Genomic DNA, 22,359 nt, shown 5'->3' with positions numbered 1-22,359 from the left:
GACAATTTCAACCACATCTTGAAATCTTTCACCTCATTGTCTAAGGTCAAGTTTCTGACTCGTAAGCTACCTTAATAACAACTAACAATGGAACTTAAGTCCCATGATATCCTGGGCTGATGTGTGGTGGTGCCTAACATCACACTGTGGGGAACACTGTAGAAGGGACTAGACCAAGTTAACCTAAGATAACCCTAACCCGAAACCACAGACCTTTTCTGACCAGACATAGAGACAGATGTGTGTGTGTCCCTGCAGAGTTAATCTTACCTGCCAGGCGCAGAGACGCTGAGTTGTAGATGGCCTCGTCTCGCAGCTCCCTCACGTGCACAGTGATGGTAGAGACAGCATCTGGCCAAACTCCATCCGACACACGGACCTGGAACTCATAGGCGCCTGTGGGGGCGTTCTCCTTGATGATCAGGAAGCCTGTTCGCTTGTTCAGGATGAAGTAACTGAGGGAAAGAAGAAACACAGACACCAGTATCAGAAAACATTTTTACATATTCGATTTGACATGGTTATTGGACCCTACTTATATAGAGCTTTTCTGTTCTTCGTTTTGGTGTGTTGCCTTGTTTTGACTGGCCCAGCCAATAAAGGACTTTGATTTAAAGAAACTGTCTTCTGCATTTGGCTTCTACGTACTCTGCCATCCAGCCCTGACACAAATGTTGTTAGTAGTTTGTAGATTAAAAAAAAGATAATAATAATTGTACTCAAGTGCTTTTATATATACAAGCAAGCATTCACACAGAAGCAGCTCCATTCGTACATTGGCCAGAGCAACTTGGGATTAAGTATCTTGTCCACGAATACATTGACATGTTGACTGGGCCTTCTTCTACCATCTACCTTCTGAGCAAAAGCAGCCATAAATCAATATCAACCACATGGGTCAACCCGCAAAAAATGTGCCTTTTACATGATCAGACAGCCAATCTGGTGAGACAAATCGTTATCCACTTCAAGCATTGACTAAAATGGCAATCTGTTACACTTCAATACTTCCTTTAAGAAGTATTTACTAATAACAAGCCACACTGAAGTGCGCAGGGACGTCTGAGGTCATTCAAGTTGCCACCACATGTGCCTGGCTGCCGCATAACCCCTGAGGGCCGATAACAATGTGACCAGTGTCCAACACTGTATTTGTTAACATCTCATTTCACCACAGGCCAACACTGCCCAGCCTGAGTTATTTTCTAATGGCTCGGAGCCTGACAGGGTCAAGTTGCTGAATCTATAGGACTGACCGCTGGCGTGGTACTGATTAGTCATTAGGCTGCTACAGACGTGTCAGTGAGACTGCGGACACCAGTCATTTCAGTGATTTGCCCATCAAAGGTCGACATGCTAACTGGATAAGTGGAATGAAACGCTCAGTATGACTGCGTGCTTATTGTCTAAGCTCCAGAGTCAAACAGATTATATTGTATTTTAAGCTCTCAAGTGGTGGCTCCCCATGGGTTGGTGTCACAGCACGAATTGCAGCCCTCTACCATTTCATTATTGAAAAAATAAATAAAGCTAAAATAAACTCAAGGCCGACAACACACGTAAATATTATACATAACAGTGTTGTTTGACTCTCAGAGGCTCAGCTGTTGGGTTGAATTTTGAGTATTCTTGCACTGCTGTTAGTTAATAGTTAATTTTATTTTTTGATATAAAAGATGACTGTATGTCTAGATTGTACTGACCCACTAGTAGCAATGCAATTTAGCCTCTTAATGGACCGGTGGCAAGGCATTACACATTGCTCCTTTAACCATGCCATGTTCCTATTTTGTAAAAAGCCAGAATACATTTTTTTACATTAAAAAAGTAATAGTGATGTCAAGATCCCCCCCAAAATGTGGCCAGAAGTCTTTTAATTGGGTTTCTTTCAATACCATGTCCCATTCAACATTGATCTGTATTTGATCTGACGCACCTTATTTCTCACAGGTAACTTGATCTAAGTACAGGAGATCCTGGTTAAAGATATTTCGTTTAAAAGATGAAATGATGGATATGGTAAGATTAAAATGTAATCCTGGAGGTTCAGACTGTTAAAGTTGATGGAATGAGTTGTTGGAACTATAGAAACATTGTACTGGTAAGGTTTGGGATATCTTTAGTCGTCATTGAAGGAAATCTGGAACTTCTCACAATTTTCCAACATATTTTCTTTGCCTGCAGACATTATGTGCCTCCAAACTCGGTCCCTACTTTCAAAAAAACACTTGCTCAACACAAATCAGCGATCAGCTAACATTTGTATCGAAATGCAATTTAACCATTTTGTTGAACTGGTTGCAAGCCCCGACAGGTTTTATTTCTTTCGGACACAAGTTATGATGTGCATTAGTCTAAACATGAAGATAATACCTACATTGAGGAAAATAATTTGACTGTCCAAAACAATTTTACTAATAAAGATATGAATAATAGAACAAAGGAGAACACATGTCTAACAGTCCTGTTGCAACTGTCCAAGATGAAGACATAACCAAACAAAAACACTTTCATCGCCGTCAGCCATGTGTTCTGATTCATTTTGTGTCTTTACTCTGTTTTCTGCTGTAAACAGATTGCCCCCTGGGACAATAATAGAAAGTGAGCAGAGGCGATGCATTAGCGAGAGAAAGGCAAGGGTAAAATGAAACTGACTCATAGGCACCGAGACATGCGAGGAAGCAATTTCACTTGGTCCTTGTCTCCATGCTCCCCTTGTACAGTAAATGAGCTCATTCAAGTTTAATTATAGAGCCGAACCAAGGCACAACCTTGGCAAATCAAATAATAACCCCCTTGTAGAGACAAGAGTCACATTAAGTCATTGTGCGGCATGTGCTGTAGAGGGTAGATTACATCTTATGTCGAGCACTTAATTTCAGGTTTCACTAAAATAATTTTTCTCTAATATAACTAGTAAAACTTTCCGATTTGGCACTCACCAATTTGCTGAAGCCTCCTCCTACTTAAATTAGTAGCCACTTCTATTCCAGTCAAAGCAGGACATTTGCTATAAAACTGTTGTACAAGATTCATTGGATACAGCTTTGCTTAGATTCTCCCACCATCTACGGATTTATATCTCTTGGAAAAGAACGGGAAGTTATTGGCTCTGCTGCTTTCACTAACTGTCCCAAAAGTCTACACTGGGCTGGGGAAAAGGGCAATTAGTTACACTGCTCCATGTGCTTGAAATCGGATGCAAGATGAAATGAAACTCGGGGAGGCGGGCTTATTTGTGTTTTTATATTCATTGTTTCTGAAGCTGCAGCGCGTTTCTCCTAATCTAAATGTGTGTGCTACATGACAATACTAAATTACAATAATACAACACAGTCAAAACGACTACAGTGCAGCATTTTACAATACAACACATTTGAAAAGTACAACAAGTGTGTTTTTTCTGATGCGACACAATTAATATACAGCTCTGGAAAAAACTAAGAGACCACCTTCAATTTCTTCTTAAATATCAATCTCTACATGTATAGCAGCCATTTGATTCCAGTGTCTGGTGAATTCCAACACACCTGTCTGTGTTTTTCTGTGTTTTATTTTGGAGTGTCACAATCTGTCTGTTTACTGTTTTATTGTGAAAGGTATTCACCCCCTGTCTTGTGTCTGTGGTTGCTTCCTGTCTCTGTGTTTCCCTCCTGTTTGATATCCTGATTGTGATTCTGTTTGTCTTTCAGTTGTTGTCAGATCCTTGATGATGTTTGGACGCTTATTGTCAAAGATATATGTTTTAGTGTTTTGCCTGGCCCAGCTCAGCCAATAAAGGACTTTGATTTAAAGAAACTGTCTTCTGCATGTGGCTCCAACTGTACGTAGCCTACTAGGGCTGTCCCGAATACCATTTTTCGGGCTCCGGATATTCGGTAGTAATCAGCAGCGAATATTCGGCCCGCGCGCGGGGGGGGTGGAGGGGGGGGGACGGCGTAGTAATCAGTAGCGAACCGCTTCAACACGTGTATTTCGGTTTATTCACGGCATTCATTTAGTTATTCTACAGTATTGTTGTTTTATAGTTATTTGTTAATGTATATAACCCAATTTGTGTTCTTTGAAATTGAAAAGGATATTGTGTTTGTTACTTTCGTTGCAGTTGTATATGTCTTAAGTGTAATTTGGCTTGGCTTCCTATTTTGTATGGACATGCTTTTATTTTGAAGGAGAGTTAGCGCTGTTGACAGGAAGTTGTTGTTGCTATGGAAACAACGTGACGGAGATTAACGGAGAAAAAGTAATATCTACATATAAAGACGGAGAAAGTAAACGATAACGTTTATGGTTAAGTGTTAGCACCCCCGAAGAGGCACAAGCTCTTACGTTGATATTGGAGATTTCAATAAAAAAAAAAAAAACGAATATCCGAATAACTAAATTGAAACCCGAATAGTACTCCAACGAACGAATATTCGGATATTTGGGTACAGCCCTAGTAAGTACACTGCTCTCCAGCCCTGACAAAAATGTTGTTAGTAGTTTGTAGATTTAAAAAAGATAATAATAATTTAACTCAAACACATACCTTTAAATGGTAAAACCAGAGAAACTGATAGTTTTGCAGTGGTCTCTTAGTTTTTTCCAGTGCTGTATATAAAGAAGACCAGAATAAGCTATAATCGGTGCCTTTTTGTAAAAACCCAGTACAGCTGGGCAAGAAACCTACTGTATGTCTACAATTCCAAAATATGAAGGCTGTTGTAAAATGTTAATCCCTCATATTACACCCAGTCCTCTACGGGCTGAACTTTGACTTTAAGAGAAAAGGGAGAGACATTTTCACACAGCTAAGTTTGTAAGATGACGAAGAAGGTGTTATGAGGGGATGAAATGTAAGTGTATGGGATTTTTAGCACCTGTGTGTGATTGTGCAAGTGTGTTAAAGTGACAAATGTATCTGCTCATCTATAGCAGGTAACAGGACACGTTAGCAAAAAGGGATAAACAAGGAACAAATAAGGAATCGACCTGAGCAGGAACGTTGGACAGGATGGTAATGGAGGAAAAGGGTGATAAAAAGATGGTAAATAATTGAAGACTCGACAGAATTATCAGGCTGATTTAATGAGGGAGTTGCAGCTTAATCAATACATCAGGGACGCTGCTCCGTAGTTGATTGCTGACCACATTGCAATCAAGGAATAAGGACTATGTTTCGAAGTTGTAGCCAGCAAAACAAATCTGTGAATAGCAGTACAATGCAGTGGTTCTGCAAAGTCGGAGGGCTTCCTTAGTACATAACTCTCAAGAATTGATTGGATGAGAAACACAAAAACATATGGCCTTCCCTTCCTAAGAGATATTTCACTCAGGGGTGCTGTTGCGTTGCATTATTTAAAAGTCTGAATCAATCACGACAGAAAAACATGTAATGTAGACATGGCGGTGAGATTAGCTGGATTTAACATGGCTCAGGACTCGATGCAATGTGTGACACTGTGATCTCCATCGGGTTCGCTTGACAAAGTATAGATGGTGATGGTGACAGAGAGAGCAGCGCATACAGATGCAGCTGCCAGTAGATGCCATAACGTGTGATATATTTTTGTTTTAGGGATCTGTCTTTGTGCCTTTTCTTTGGCCTGTTACAGAGATACACTCATCGGCATCGGAGAAGGAAGTATAGTGCAGCAAACCTTGAGACAAAGACCCTGCCGTCTTGCTTTACTTGCAGTTCTGATTGGAAAATACTGATAAATAAAAATGAATTTCCCTTAGCTCACTTGGTAGACATAAACGTAGACTTGAGGATGCACGTTCGAACCCGGCCTGCGGTCCTTTAATGCGTCATCCACTCTATCTCCTTTCAAATTAATCTCTTCTAAAGCCCCAAAAAAATTGTCTCGAAAAAAATGAATTTCGACAAAACAAATGTTTTTTGCGTAACTACACGTGATTGGCCCTTCTGATTTAGGCCAAAACAAATGTTCCTTAAGCACTTTGCAGCAATTATTTTTCCCTGTAGCATAGGGTTGTTATGTGAGAAACCTGAAAGAGTCCTATTACTTACCTTGGCATATGTCCTTCAAACACGTACGTCTTGTTGTCCCAGTCATCGGGGTCGGGGGAGTAGACCTTTCCAAGCACCGTTGTTGGCATACGGCCTGATAAAAGACAACAAACCAGTATTAAGTGACCATTAACGCTGTGCATATACATTCTTATAGCAATTATAATATATACATATACAGGATTTCAAGTTCGGAGTAGGTGTTAATTCCAGGGTAGGAGTAGGTGTTAATTCTCAGCATCTACATGTCCGAGTATTTAAGTCTGTGCTGCGTGGGTTATACCTGTAATACCTGAATTAGCATAAGCTTTGAAAATGATGCCAATACACATATCCCACACACAGAAAACAATGAAGAAAATGTATTAATACCTTTTTAATAAAGATGTACATATCTCATGCTACTTTCACAATCAGCATCTAGCAGAAGGCAATGCATAACAGAAAACACTAATAAAAGTTAGAAATCATGTACAAATGTTAAGCATCAAGAGCGGTTCTACTTCAAAATGAGACTGTGATGAGCAGAAGGCAAATGATAGTCATGTCTTTTGACTATGTGAAGCTAGAAGTCGCTTCTGGGAAATATATAAGGGACATTTCAATTATGTTTGGTATTTATATAAATAAAAAGCCACATATACTACTTGGAAAAACACCAGATAAGATCACGAAGGATGATTTTTCAATTTTTCGGCAGATTCAATACAGTGGGTTGAGTCTTACTTATCGAACAGAAAACAGTGTGTTTTGGTCAACGGAGCCAAATCCCCCTACCTTGTGGAACCCTGTTGGGGTTCCACAAGGTTCCATTCTTGGACCATTACTGTTTTCACTGTACATGAATGACTTGCCTAATGTATGTCCTGAGTTGAATGTGCAAATGTATGCCGATGATGCGGTCATCTTTATACACGGGAAGAACACTGAAATGATTGCATCTTGTCTCTCAAAAGCATTGGACAAGGTCCAACACTGGCTGAACAACATTTGCTTACAGTTAAATGCAAAAAAAACAGTATGCATGATGTTCAGTAAACGACCAGTCAAAATCGAAGGATCCAATGTGTTTTTAAACGGAGCAGAATTAGAACTAGTCTCCCACTTCAAGTATCTTGGAGTCATAATGGACTCAAACTTGACTTTTAAGAAACATATTAAGAAAGTATCCAATACCATTAAATTCAACTTGCAACATTTTAAACAAATTAGACCCTTCTTAACTGTCAATGCTGCAAAGTCATACCTCCACTGTATGATTCTATCCCACATTGAATACTGTTTGACAAACTGGTCGTTTGCTTGTGCCACAACCCTGAAACCCATAGAACAGCTGTACAAGAGAGCTATCAAGGTGTTTGACAGAAAGACAAATTCATACCACCACTGTACCATCCTTAAAAAAACACAATTTCTTGAGCTTTGACAATTTTAAGTCTTTTAAAAATATGTGCTTTATTTATAAATGTTTACATGGACTGCCACCCCCCCCCCCCCCCCCCCCCCCCCCCCCCCCCCTTAGGGGAATTTATCCACAAAAAGACACTGGCGCTGCACTAGGCATCTCTTGTATCATCTCTTGCACTTAATATGTCGTTGCTGCTATAGTGTACTGCCATGTGGTAAATACTTGTGTGTGCTGCTCTTGCTCTTTTGCATATCATGTATTTATTTTTTGCTATGTTTACAAATGTCATGTTCTTATATGTTGTATGTCAGGGACTACGGATGGAAATTAGCTCAAAGCTCAAATCCGGCATATTTACACTTGAAGCATTATTTGTCTAAAGTGTTCATTAATGTACATTGTCCCTATTCAAATAAACGATTAAATGAAAAATATATGATTCATGACCAGAGTTGGGTGTAATAATATTACTTTTGTCGGTAACGGAGTAGTGTAACGCGTTACTTTTATAATTCAGTAATCACACTACAGTTACTAACATTGCCCCGACACGCGTTACTTCGTTACTTTTATAAAATCAGTCATAATCACACTGACAGACAAGAGGGGTTTCCGCCGCAGGTTTATATGTACGTAATCTGCGCGACTCGCGCGTCCACATCTCCACGTGCAGTGCTGCATAAACATGGCTGAGTCAGCGATAACTTTCGAGAGGTGGAGGTATGCCCATTATTTTGAGTTTGTCCGAAGAATAGACAGGAATGTGACGGTGAGGTGCAAACTGTGTCCAGGCCAGAAGCTGTTATCCACTGCTGTAAACACCACGTCAAACCTCAACAAACACCTGCAAAGAACACATGCTAAGGTGAAGCTAATAGCTAAGGACCGGACCCCCGAACCCCCGAACCCAGAGTGAGGATGTTGTGAGTCGCCGCCGCCGACTCCGAAGCGGCACAAATTAGAATTTGGAGGACCGGTAACCAAAGCAGAGATGGACAGGCTTGTAGCATCCTTCATAGTAGAGGTAATGTTGCCCATTTGCACAGTGGAATCACCATCGCATCGTTCAGAGATATACTGCGCAAAATACAGATAGCAGGAGACAGAGGACAGCCATAGTCAGAGCTATCTGGATCAGTCTTATGCGACAATGGAAACTGAACTAAAGAGAACATTTGAAACTTTAGCAGTCTGCGTGATCTGCCTGTAGGGAGGGGCGGGCCGGCCCTGCGAGTAAAGTAACGAGTAAAGTAACGAGTTACTTTATGTAGAGAGTAACGAAGTAGTGTAATATATTACTTTTTTTTAAAGTAATATGTAATATGTAATATATTACTTTTTTTTAGTAACGACCCCATCTCTGCTCATGACTATTTATAGTAGCAAGAGTAGAAATATCCAAGTAAATTAAAAGGACTTTGAGTCACAAATGATAACCTCATAAACTGTAAATGGAAGGATCTTGTAAATAAAATATATATCATGGAAGTAATAACCATGTCACTTCAAAATCAAGTAAATATTTTTTGACAAAAGATAGGGAAAAATGGACAAGGTATAAAAAAGAAAACATTACTAATGAGCCTCCAAGTTTTTGTTGACATCGATGATGGAGAATGATTTTTTTTTTTTCTGATTCGTTGATTGTTATTTTATGTATTAAAGTGTATTTCATCCTGCTGTGTATGCCCAATAAAGACATCATTTATTGCATCAATTATTGCCAATTTTTTTTTAATTCAAAATCCTGGAAATTTGGCACAGGCTTTTTGTGATACAAATAGACTGTAGTCTGAGAGCAGATACTGGAGTAAGTGGTTGGTTTTATATCCTTAAACTCAAAGACAATAAGCTCCAGACGAATAAACATTAAAGCTGTGATTAAATTAATGTCAGCTTGCCTTTGTGACCCTTAGAATAGCACCATGGGAGTCATTGCGACTAACAACCGATCATCCGGACAAAGATAATGTGGTGACAGTGGGTGGTTGAGGCAGAGGTGAAAGGCACAAAACAAATGGTGTGTGCCTGTGTGCGTTAATTACCGAGCTCTGATTAGGAATTCATTGGCTGGCAGTATCACTTTCACCTACAGAGACTGACAATTACCTCAAACCTAAATAATTTGATTAAGACCAGTTAGACAAATGTAGCGAAGTCAGTTCTTTTTCTTGTGTTTCGAACGGTACATCCTGAAGTTGGAGATCTCACCTCTGTGACTATTGATGAAAATCTTCTTCTCCCCTGCCACATGTGGGTGATCATTCTGGTCCCCGATGGTCACGGTTAAGGTGCTGGTCACTGTTTTGGCTGGATGGCCACTGTCACTCATGATAATAGGGATGAGGAACTCTTTCTGGCGCTCGCGGTCAAACGTCCTCAGAGCTGTTAGAGTGGCGGTGCCGTTTAGGTTGTCCTGGAGGTACAAATCATTGCTATGGCGATACTCGGGGGGGACTGTGAAGTGAAAGGGCGGACCGTTCTCTGGGGAGTCCCGGTCCACAGCCCGCAGGAGAGTCGACGTTTGGTTCATTCTTACTACCTAAACAAGAAGGAAGAGTGTGAGGGATTGTGGGTTACAAAGGTTTGATTGTTTCATTCTCGGTAAAAGGTGAAATCTCAATTGTAATTGGTCAATCTAGACATTCAGCCGTCTGCTTTTTTTCAATATCAGACACTTTCTAAAAACGCTCTAAACAAGAGACTATTTGTAGTCATAGCAATAGATCAGCTGTGGCCAAAAAACACATTCGTTTTCCTTTGTTGGAAAACACCATGGAGTACCTTTTGAATATTCACTTTTACATTTGTGGAGAGCTTGAAACTCTGAATTCATGATGGCTAGACAAAAGAAAAAAGAACAATAAAGGAGCACAAGAGAAGAAAATAGGTTGAAAGACAGAGAGCTGGAAGACAGAGAATTTAGCAGAAGAAGACAGGAAGTAAACACTAAAGGGAACAATAGAAAAAAGCAGACAGGAAGTAAACACTAACATGAAGATGGTATGGACTGTGACAGTTCTGGTCAAATAGGAAAAAAAAAGGGTAACAGACGGACAGTTACGGGTCAGGAAACCTCGATCAGTGCTGCAGTCATTTGAAGTTACGTTGCAGTAGTTGCAGAAAAATGGACTACTTGTACTTAGTGAAAGCTATCCTATCATTCTTAGTTCACCCTGCCTGGGTTCCATTGGCTGTAATGCTGCAGTGTGCTGCATGTTATCCCTTACCTAAAAAACATTCTTCTTCTAGCTTTCTATTAACCAAAGCAAAGGATTGTATCAGCATGTTGACTTGACATCAGACCCAGCCAAACCTACCTGTGGGCCTGCCACGTTCTCAAAGACTACTGGGGAGTACGCCGCCTCAAACTCCGGTCCGTTGTCGTTTACATCCAACAGTGGCAGCTGGACAGTGGCGCTGCCTGTTAGAGGTGGAACCCCATGATCCGTTGCCATGACAACCAAGGAATGCCGTGCTATCTTCTCTCGATCCAGAGGCCGGGCCACGGAGAGAACACCCGACTGGTCGATGGTGAAGAGCCCTTCAGGGTCTGAGTCCTCTGTCAGGCTGTAGGTGATCTCGCGGTTCTGGCCTGAATCAGAGTCGCTGGCCACCAGCCGGGCCACACTGGTCCCCACGCTGATGTCCTCAGGGAGAGGGGCCAGAGACAGGAGGTGAGGAATGAAGACGGGAGCATGGTCGTTGTAGTCCTCCACCTCCACCACACAGTGCAGGAGGCTGGAGAAGTCCAGGTCCTCAACCTGAAACAGGTGCACAGTCTCAAGAACTCAAACAAAGTACCCTGAAATTAAACTGAAGTACAGTCAACAAGTACATTTACTCAATTAATGTATTCAATTACAAATTTAAGGTACTTTAATCCCCAGTTCGTGCTTTTTATACTTAATCCACAACAATCCTTTGGTAACTTTAGTTACTTTGTAGAATTAAATGCAGGTTTACATAACAACAACCTTCACAAGCTGCAACATTACAGCGAAGGAAAGGTTTTTAATTTCACTGTCTTTACTCTGATGTTGTTATGTTTGTTATTTTGTACACATGAATGTACATATTTATGTATCTACTGGGAGAGAGACCCCTCTGTTTGGGTATGTGCTTGAGGTTTCACAATTGTTAGAAAATGGGAGAATGTTATTTTTTTTTACGTTTTTTGGGGATACATTTCCTTATCTGAAACATAGGTCTGTGGACAGAGGATGTCTTGTTCTCTTAAAGGTGGGGTAGGTAAGTTTGAGAAACCGGCTCGAGATACACTTTTTGTTATATTCCATGGAATGCTCTTAACATCCCGATAGCAATGAATATCTTAAGTGCTTTGACAAAAAATCCATAAAAAAATGTCATCTGTGGAAGCCGTAATACTGTAAAAAGCACGACCAATCATTTTAGCCGGCCCGGCTAAAATAACTGGATGGCCTACCTGCCTGTCAGACTTCCATCTGTGCACAAACTTATCTCGTGCCCTCATTGGTCATGTGCACGTTCGTGTGTGTTGGAGGAGGGCCTCTATAAGGAAGTGGCAGATTTTCTCCGGTTGTGTATTTTCAAATTCTAGCGATCTCGAGCCGGTTTCTCAAACTTACCTACCCTACCTTTAATTATTGTAATTAAATAATATATCAGATGTTTTTACATAATGATCTTATATTTGTTGTTAGGTAGTACTTTTACTTTTGCTGCTAGTATATTTAGATGTTAATACTTGTTGTACTTAGGTCAGATTCTTCACAGTGGTATTATTACTTAATCAAAAGAAAATGATTTACTGTATTTTGTTCTAAAGCAGTATAGGAAGATGAACTGCAAGATGTAACAGTATTCTGCAGATGATTCCTGGTACTTTCCCAACAGCTTCCTCTCACTGCCTCAAATATGAAAAGTTGTCTCTGGAAGCTTTAGAGTTCTTGTCTGTAGCTGACATGTGACAACTTCTGTGACTGACTTTAGAGTTCTCCTCGCCTAGAAAGTCTTACGTCTTTGCTTTTGACAGAGGCACTGACTTGATTTGAAGGTTTTAGAATACTGAACAAAAACAATTAATGAGGTGAATGCTCGAAACATTTCCCAAAACATTTCTTCTCATCAGTTTCCACAATTGCTCAAACTCTTCCAGAGACATACCACATGTGAAAGTACCCAAACATCAGATTCCAATTACAATCCATTTCACATTCTGATACCACTGCACTGTCATCATCTGGCTTCTTATTTTCTCTTTATCCCCTTCACACATGCTGCGCAGCCTTCACTGAAGGTTCCTTCCACAAAAGCAAAGTGACATTCTCTGATTGGCAGAATTAAAGTAACCTTCAGAGGGTTCTTTCTAGGAACAGCTGCCACATACCTTCAGTGTGAGGTTGAACCTCTGCTCGCTGTGTCGTTCATAGTCGAGACGTTTCTTCAGCCTCAGGGTGCCACGCTGCTCCTGCTTGTGACTCACCATGTAGAACTTCTGCTCTTGGTCTCCAGCCACAACACTGAAGGTCAGCTGGGCATTTTCTCCAGTGTCTCTGTCCTCTGCAACAATCTCCAGGACCTTAAAACAAGCAAAAACATCATGCGAATAATTGGGATTATTGGCTTCTTGATACATAAATGACAAACATAAAGCTAAAAAGGAATGCAAGCTGCACATATCTGCAGTGATGGAAAACATATCCCTTTAATGTGTATTCAGATTTGTGAAGATAGCAAAACTCTGTGTTTTTTTATTATGGCTGCAACAGCTCTTCTATGGAAAATAGGTCCAAGCATTCAAAATGCTTTTTCGTTCTTTCTTGTTACCCCCTGCCAAGTTATGTTTTGAGCTTGGGATGGCTGTCTTCTTTGCCTGTTTGGCCCCGATGTTTTATGAAACATGCTGGAAGGTTGTAGCATGGCCCAGGGGAAAAAAACCTTTCAATTTTGGAGCGACCCAAATCTCAGGGCGGAACACAAATGATGTTTCGCTTTCGCTAACATTGTTAGAAAGGCCATTCAAGTGAGCAAATTGGAAAAATGAGTTTGTTAATAAATCCTGTATACGCCCTTCAAGTAGTATCAACAATTCCAGAATTGATGTTCTTAAAATGCTCTGATCAATAAAATACAACAACTGTTCTTACTAGAACCCTTGTTGTTTTCACACTAAGCACATGAATGCACCAAAGTCAGAAGAATGACTTCCTAATTTGGAAAATGAGACCACCGAGGAGCATGAGGATCCACCATTGGCCCTAGTGGAGGTCTTTGCTCTCTCGGTTTATTTTGCTTAAACAGTTGCCCATAATCCATTTTTGATGTCAGACATCAGCTGTTTTATTCTACAAATCTAGCAAGATATGCATTTTCTAAGAATCACACAACTTATATTTAAAATGAGAAGAGAGTTACTGTTGGGGAATAATTTGCCCTGCATGTCCTCCTTCGCCCTCTGACGCAGCTGACCAACCTTGAGCAGCCGTTATCTCCCATAAGGAGGGGCTGCCCTAGCATATTGTTGATGTTACCACGTTTATGACCGGGCAACTCTCTGTCAGAGATAGTTATTGTTTTGGGACACCTGGAACACATCCTTCTCGGGGTGTAGATGACCCCGAGCCATAAGCGACAACAACTGTGATTCAGTGTCCTCAGCTGTTTAGTCTATCTATTGAAGAATGTTGATTATTACACTCTGAACTAGTTCAAACCTGGAGCTACAGGAGGGGTCTTCAGAATTGATTGTGGCATCTCAACCGTGTGGTCAGATCGTGGCCCGTGACATGTCTCGTGAATTCTCCGGCTGAAGCTCCAAATAAACCGTCAGTGTTTGCCATCAAAGCTCCAGCTCTCCTTGTGTCTCTCTGAGTCCTGACTCCAATTGCTTCAGAAGTTTCCCCCACAGTTACCTTTAAAGGTTTAGTTTTGTAACTGAAATCTTCAATGCGTAGTGCTACGATTCGTGTTACTGTAAATGCAAGCTTTTCTGCGTCTAAGGCAAACTGCTCCCATTACTTTGTTTAAAGTTTCTGGTATTACTCTGCATTTGTTGTCTTTTGGGATATATAGAATCATGAAGAATATCTTCCACCACCAAATCCAATGTTTATTTTGCGGAGTTAATTTGAAATAAATCAAAATATTTGGTTTCTGTGGCTAACATCTATAGTTCTGACTCACCTCTGCATTGACCTCTGCATTCTCAGAGATCCTTGTCATGCAGGAGCGATCCGTGAATCTCGGAGCGTGATCATTCACATCCTTGATCTGAATGGTAGCAGTTCCAGTTCCCATCATCCCTCCGCCATCTCTGGCCTCCACCACCAGGAGGTAGGACTCCACCTGCTCTCTGTCGAGGCCTCCCATGGCCACAGTGATGGTCCCAGTGGTGGGATTGATCGTGAACATTTCTGAGAAGGTAGGCACTCCTCCCACCTCCACGTTTGTGGCGTCTAAACTCCCGGTAATCCTGTAGGAGAGCACGGCGTTCTGGCCCACCGCCGAGTCGTCCAGATCGGTGGCCGTCATCTCCATCACCGACGTCCCCACGACAGAGTTCTCCGCAACGTCTCCGAGGCAGCTTGGGGCGCAGGTGAAGATGGGCGCGTTGTCATTGATGTCCCACACATTAATGATGATGTCGGTGAAGCCCGTCAGACCTTCGCCGCCCTCGTCCGTGGCCAAGACGACAAAACGCCAAACGGCACGCTCCTCGCGATCCAGTGTCCGCTGGGCGTAGATCTTCCCTGTGACCTCATCGATTATGAATTCGCTCTCTGCACCCTGGCCATGGAGAGAGTAGCGCAGGGCCTCCTGGTCAGCATCTTTATCTGGATCTGATGCTGTAACCTACAACATCAAACACACAGCAACACAGAGAGGGTGATGAGAGTGTAATCACTTCTTTTTCTCCACTATTTAATTATTGAAATGCTGCTGACTTGGTGTGATATCTTGACTGGAAGCACTTCAGAGCAGCTCTGTGTAGTTAGTAAAGTCTCCGGTAGGTAAGCCTGGCAGAAATCCAACCTCCTCACCCCCACCTCTCTTCTTCCTGACTGCTTCTTCTCACTCAACACATCAACAGCAATTACACCCTGGGCAGCCCAGAGATGCTTCAATTTAGCACAGCGGTAATTGCAGTGTGATGTAGAGCCAAAATTAACTTTAAAAGAGTGAGAGATGTGCTCTTACATACGTAGAGAGAAGCAGGGCCTCTATATTGTCTAATGCAATAGAGCTAAATAATTATAAGAACAAATTCAGAGTGATGTATACATCTACAACCGATCTTAACTGTGGCAATGTAAAGAACATCAGCTTAATTCAAAGAAAGCGATTTAAAGAAAGACAGACATAGCTTCAGGGGGAAAGCTTTAGCCATCATGCAACCGCCCACATCCAGCTACATCATATGAAATGAATGAAAACTAAAAATCAATTAAAGATGATACTTAAAAGACTCTTTCTGCTCAGGACATAATAATGCAAAACAGATTGAACCAAGTCCAGACATGGTTTTTACTCATACAAATAAGTAAGGCTTTAAGATATTTGCAAGGCTAGAACATTTATCATAATGTGAAACTATTCATTCTAAGGCCTTTAGTTCCGTTTGCAATTGATTGTTCATAAAGCTCCACTTCCACTTTGTTACTGTTGCTATGCATGCTAGACATTGCATTCTTATAACAGGAAGATTGACAACTCAATATGTCTGGTACTTTTTCTAAAGGTTTCTTCATTTCAGACAGAATAGCATGAAAGCATTTGATTCTTTGGCTATTTCTATTCAATTGATACAGACCTTCAATCAGCCGCTTATAGAAAACATTTAGCAGGGGATCAAAATGTTACAAATGACTTTCGCAAACTTAAAACCAAACATTTTAAAAGAGTTGAAGGTCACAAACTTAAGTATACACTCATACAGTCTTGTTTACTCTTAACAACTATTCGCAAACTGAACATCTTACTGTATTGAAGAAGCTTTTAAACTAGCAATTGAGATCATACATCCCTTAGGAAAATGTTGACTGAGGTAAATGAGAAGTAGGGTCATTTTGTGCATAGACTTCTACAGAATCTGACATCTTTTTCAACAAGAGAAGTCGCTCCCTGCTGGCTATCTATAGAGTATTTAGTCTAATGTAATAGAGCTTAATCATGGTAAGAACAAATTCAGATGTATCTAGTAGGGTCATTTTCTCGTAGACTTTTACACAATCTGACATCTTTTTCATCAAGAGAAGCCAGCCCTGGAGTATCAGCTTTGTCAGGAGCTTTCACAAAGTAAGAGGCCAATTGCTTTGTACAAACACTTACTTGAAATGTCCTTTACCTCTTCAACTATTGTTGATTTGAAGTATCCGAAATGGAGTTTAAAGCTTTAATGTAAGAAGTAGTGTCATTTCTTCATAGACTTCTACAGAATCGGGATCTTTTTCAACAAGAGCAGTCTGGCTATACTCGGTGGCTTCCCTTTTTAGTCCCAGAAGTTGCACCTTGGTGATAACACAGGAAATATGCGCAGTAAACAGATTATTGCAAACCCTCTCATAAAGTGTACCTTTCAGCTGAATATGAACTTGAAAAGTACCTGTAACACAAACACCGGTGATCCGTCCAGTTCCTCTGTAACGCTGCCGTAGTATTCGTTAACGGTGAACACCGGAGCCTCGTCATTTTTGTTGACCACGTTCACCGTCACAGTCGAGTAATCCTCCCACTTTCCATCTGAAGCCAGGACATGGAGCTTGTACCTGAGCAGGAGTATCAGCTTTGTCAGGAGCTTTCACAAAGTAAGGCCAATTGCTTTGTAAAAACACTTACTTGAAATGTTCTTAAACTCTTAAACTATTGTATCAGAAATGGAGTTTAAAGCTTTAGCATATATAGTGCCAGGAACAAAAATAATACAACAGGGGAAATAACACAACATATTTGAACTTGAGTCAAAAAAGAACCTTTAATATTTCAAAGGATTGTACCCTGGAGTGTGTCCTACCTTTTGTTCTGCTCATAGTCCAGCGGCTGGGCGATGAAGATAGTGCCCACCTCTGGTTCTACATCAAACACCCCTCCCGTGTTCCCTGATGTGATCTGGTAGCGCAGCTTAGCGTTTCCTCCTGCAGAACAGGAAAAGATGGAGGTTAAAGAATGCATGACAGATTGTATAAATTAGTCTTAGGGTGAGTTTCACTTCGGTTAAATTGATTCCTTGCGTCCCTCACTTGCGTCGTTTCCCTGCGACTAGTCCCTCCCACCAGGGAAGCATGGAGAGACGCAAGGAAACCACGAGAAGCAGGGAAATTAGTTTTAAGAGCAATGGGACGTCGTTTCCTCCGAAGCGTCACGTGAAGCGACGTCCGTTTGTGATGACGCCGCACAGCTGATCGTCTGACAGCAGCCAGATCAGTGCATGCGCTGCATCGTCCAATCAGTGAGCGATACACAGTAAGGGGGCGGGGCGAGTGTATGAGGATTTCAACGGAGGATGGTCTGGTAGTTTCTCGATTATCGCTCCTCCGTTATCGCTCCTCGCTCCTCGATCCTCCGGCACAAATAAGGCCACTGGGACGCTACTCAAGATGGCGCAGACACATCAACTTCCGGTGATACCGAGACCGAGGAGCGAGGAAATGAAAAATAAGAGAAGTGAAACGCACCCTTAGTTGCAAGTGTCATACGTTACATACACATTAGTGTGGTATTGGAGCCATGGTATGAAAAAATATATAAAAGGCCAGAAGCTTATATCTTGTATTTGTAACATGAAAGAGCTCTGGTGGTTTGGAAGTCCCCATCTAATCCTTTGCTGTCTGTTTCTGCCAATCCACCAATCAGTCTCCATTTAGTGAGATAGATAGCATCAATCTGCTTTAGCTGGCAGAGTAAAATCAGATATCCAGGGTTTGGTTTGTTGTGATGGTTAGCGGTCATTAAAGAACAAGCAGCCTCTGCCCTCACTAAGGTGAACACTACACCGTTTGCATTGGAATAGCAGTCAGAGATCAGCCAACTCATTATCATCGATTTCACACCAGACACAATCCAAAAACAACTTGAAGAGCTGACATTCAACAGTCACATGCATGGCCGTATCCACCATTGAGGTCACCGAGGTCCGGACCTCGGTAATATTTTTCGAGCTGTGTATATAACAAAACTTGTGAAATAATTGCACTAAACGGGGTTCTTTGTAGTACTTCCATTTACTGACGATGGGGGCGCTGCATAACTACGTAGCCTCGGTTAAAGCAAACAGAAAAAGACGACATATATCAACAAACCACCGCAGCCCGGACTTGTACCGGAGCAGCGGAGTGATGAGGTATCTAGAGATCTGAGTCCAGCGGGCTGCTTGTGTTCCTGTTCATCAGGACATCATATGACCAGCAGATCCTGTGTGAATGCTATACGTTAGTCAGTGGACGTCCGACAACATGCACACTAACTTATATTGCAGCTATAGGCTATACTTTGGTTTAAATTGCGTGAATAAACTAGCTAGAGAGCTAAAGTTAATTACATTCATCCAATGTCAGAAGGATTACCTTTTAACAAACGTTGTAATGCTTTTCTTTCATTTCAATTTGAGTAAAACATTGAAGATATAACATTGTATTGTTTTCTTTTTACACTGACTCAGATATAATGAAAAGACTACGCCAGTCGACGCTCAGCTTTGGTAAGGAAGAGACAGGACAGAGAGAAAGAGAGAGAGAGAAAGTGATGGAAGTCAGGGAGGAACTGCAGGTAAAGTCACACAAAAGAATGTACAGTATAGGCTTAATAACCCCATCTATCTATCTATCTATCTATCCATCCATCCATCCATCCATCCATCCATCCATCCATCCATCCATCCATCCATCTATCTATCTATCTATCTATCTATCTATTTATCTATAACAATAGTCTTAATTTACAATATAGACAATAGGCATCATTTTAAAATAACATACATCTATTGCAGTTATGATGTCATAATAACATACAATTGTATAAAACACCATTTGCTTACATCTTTGTTCTCTTTTGAGAATCAAACAAAACAGATTTAAATAAAAATAAATAATGCAAACAAACAAGTGAAATTAACTAAATTGCTGAATTGCTTTTAATTCACTGGCAGGAGCGACAAGTGAGGAGGAGCAAAAAGTGAACAACGAGGGAGAGATTGAACAAAGAGAAAGAGTAGAGGACAGAGAGAGTAATGAACAGGAAGAAGACAGAGAGACTCAAGAAGATGGAAGAGAGGCTGCAGGTTATGGAAATGAGAGAGACATGGAAAATGAATGTTGACAATGTTTTGTGATCATTTTAGCCTCTTCTGCATGTCCAGATCATTAATAGTAACAATCAACTGATTCTTATGTATTACACTTTCAAAAATAATTTAATCGATATATTATCCCATTTGTGACCCCCCACAGGACTTAAAAAGCACCTAACTATGAAAATCCCAAAAATCTCGGGGGGTACCCCCAAAACCCCCTAACATGTTTGGACCTCGGTATTTAGGAAATCCTGGATACGGCCCTGGTCACATGTATATTAAATAATCAACATCAGGTAACAATTCCCATTTTATTTCAAGGTAGACCATATTTGGAAACAAAGAACAACAATAAAAGAATGTACATCGGTTTATTTAACCTCAGATTTGAGATAAATATCGAATTGAAAACTATAACCCCAAAGATTACACAGTTTGGTAAAACTTTCCATGACTCCCATGTCTATAAAGCATTAGACATATACATATGTGCATCTGTAGCTTTGCATAGGATACTGTAAATGCACTGATAAATATTCATAATTCTTTATAACAATTACCATATTAACAAATAACTAAATGTTAAGCTCAAGTATCATAATACTTCCGAATCGCTGGTCACTCTCTTACATTTGAGATAAATCATGTTTCTTATCTTTACATTGAGCACCTATAGTGATTTATATAGCCGGGGGGGGGGGGCTGTGGCTCAGTTTTTAAAGGTGTAATATGGATCCAGAAAGACTGGAGCACTTATCGCCTAGGTGTGCTAGAGAAAAACACAAGGCACATACTAGTCTCAAAATATATACTATTAGCGGAGCGATCCTCTCTGAAACACTGGTAATAATGTTATGCATTAGCTTTCTCTGTCAGATGTGGCCCTTGGTAGAACATGAGAGACATTGGATGGCTAAGGCTATAGCCAGTAGAAGTGTGTTAATGGTGGACGGGTTCAAACAGCAGAACATCCCCAGAGACTTCACAGTGGGTACCTACTACCTACAGTATGAGGTCCTGTGTGCTGAAGCATGTACACTCTGCATTTACTGCTGGATGTGTGCACAAGCTTAATTTAGCATAGCCTCATTACCATACTGTCTAGAAAACAACACTGAGCTCTAGAGTTGACGATGAAAAGTGTCTACGGTATGTCAGTTTTAACATTGAATGCTGTTGTCAGGTTGTGTTCCTGAATAACTTCTATTATGTTACAAGTGATTTACATCTAGTGTCTTCCATTTGTGGCAAAAGGGCCTTAGCTCAATTGAACGCAGCAGAGAAATGTGATGGAATTCAATTTGATGGTGTTTACTTTGACAAAGAGGTATGCAGAGATACACATAAGTGCCATTGATATGGCAATATGCAGGCCATGCTCAGCAATAAAGAGGCTATTAAGCATGACAAATGGGATTAGATGTGAAAATATCAATACTACAGCTAATTGCATTGCAAGTGTCAATAAGATCGATACAAGACAGGATGTATTTTATTTTATATTTGTATTTTAAGCCTTTCCTGTGTTTTAAAGTGCATGTGATGAAGCAGTGGTTGGGAACATCAGAATAAGAAATATAATAATAATCCGGGAAATTTGTAAAAGTGGGACACTTTCTCTCAGATGTTCTGTACCTTGTACAACATCCTTTTTTTTCCGAACACAGATGTATTTGCTTGGCATTTTAAAATGTTTTTTTAAAATGTATTATCTTAATGCTTTAAATGTTCTTTTTGTAAAGCACATCACATTTCCTGGTGTTGAAACTGTGCTATATAATTAAATTGCGTGAAAAAGTGAAAACACCACACACATGATAAAGTCATTAACTGTGGAAATCAACATGAAAGTACATAATTTAATATAACACAGTATTGGTAAGGGGGATTATTGTTTTGCATGGTGTTGCACAAACATCTTAAAATCTCATCAGATATACTCACAAGTGTAAATAGCATTACAAAAACACTAACACATTGTCGAGATCTTTATTGAATAATTAATCATTTATTCTACAAAGCAATCTAGAATAATATCTCTGTGTAGTTCCCCCTCCCCCTTATCTCAAAAGTTCTCTCCCCAACTCACTTAATAACGTTGTTTTGTTTTTTTAAAGCTGTGCAACGCATCTTTAATAAAGTCTATTAGATGCTGATCAACAAAATGTTCCCCTCAATGCAATTACTGGTAAAGTGAAGGTCTGCATCTCAATCAGGGTTGAATCGAGCAGCCCTCATGTTAATATGAAAGGGAAAGGAGAAACCTCAGAAGACGAGATGAGATTCACAGCTTATTAGTGAGATGAAAGTCAAGGAAGGAGAGAGGAGAATGCACTAATCCACATCGTTTTGTACCGTCTGTCTGCAGGCATTTTAAACGAGACATTGGGGGATATGTGCAATTGCATTGCTGTGTTTTTCTACTTGTCTCAATCTCTTAAGTATTTAGAAAAATGCTGAGACCCAAAGGACAAAAGAAACAGCACAAGGGGTAATACATTTAAAATAAACAGACAAATGGAGTGAAAATTAATGTTTTTTTCCCAGATGTACCAATTTCAAAACTCTTTTCATCTCCCTTGGTGCTGTGCTTTAATGGAACTGGAGTATAAAGACAAGGCAGAAGGGAGGGGAAAGGAGACACACACACTCAAAGAAACACTTGCA

The 22,359-nt window shown here is 40.5% G+C and overlaps 1 protein-coding gene across 1 annotated transcript in view; it reads right to left on the bottom strand.

Annotated features, from left to right (window-relative positions):
- The window catches only part of si:ch211-186j3.6 (neural-cadherin), a 437,178-nt gene that overhangs the window by 169,816 nt on the left and 245,003 nt on the right, over positions 1–22,359 (bottom strand). Inside the window, 8 exon segments of the mRNA XM_034117220.1 lie at positions 271–455; positions 6,017–6,110; positions 9,636–9,966; positions 10,745–11,188; positions 12,796–12,987; positions 14,592–15,260; positions 17,011–17,173; positions 17,419–17,539. Coding sequence (XP_033973111.1) covers positions 271–455; positions 6,017–6,110; positions 9,636–9,966; positions 10,745–11,188; positions 12,796–12,987; positions 14,592–15,260; positions 17,011–17,173; positions 17,419–17,539 — 2,199 coding nt within the window.

This window comes from Trematomus bernacchii, unplaced genomic scaffold (assembly GCF_902827165.1).
Source record: "Trematomus bernacchii unplaced genomic scaffold, fTreBer1.1, whole genome shotgun sequence".
Classification (NCBI taxonomy): domain Eukaryota; kingdom Metazoa; phylum Chordata; class Actinopteri; order Perciformes; family Nototheniidae; genus Trematomus; species Trematomus bernacchii.
This window is presented reverse-complemented; position numbering and strand designations above follow the sequence as displayed.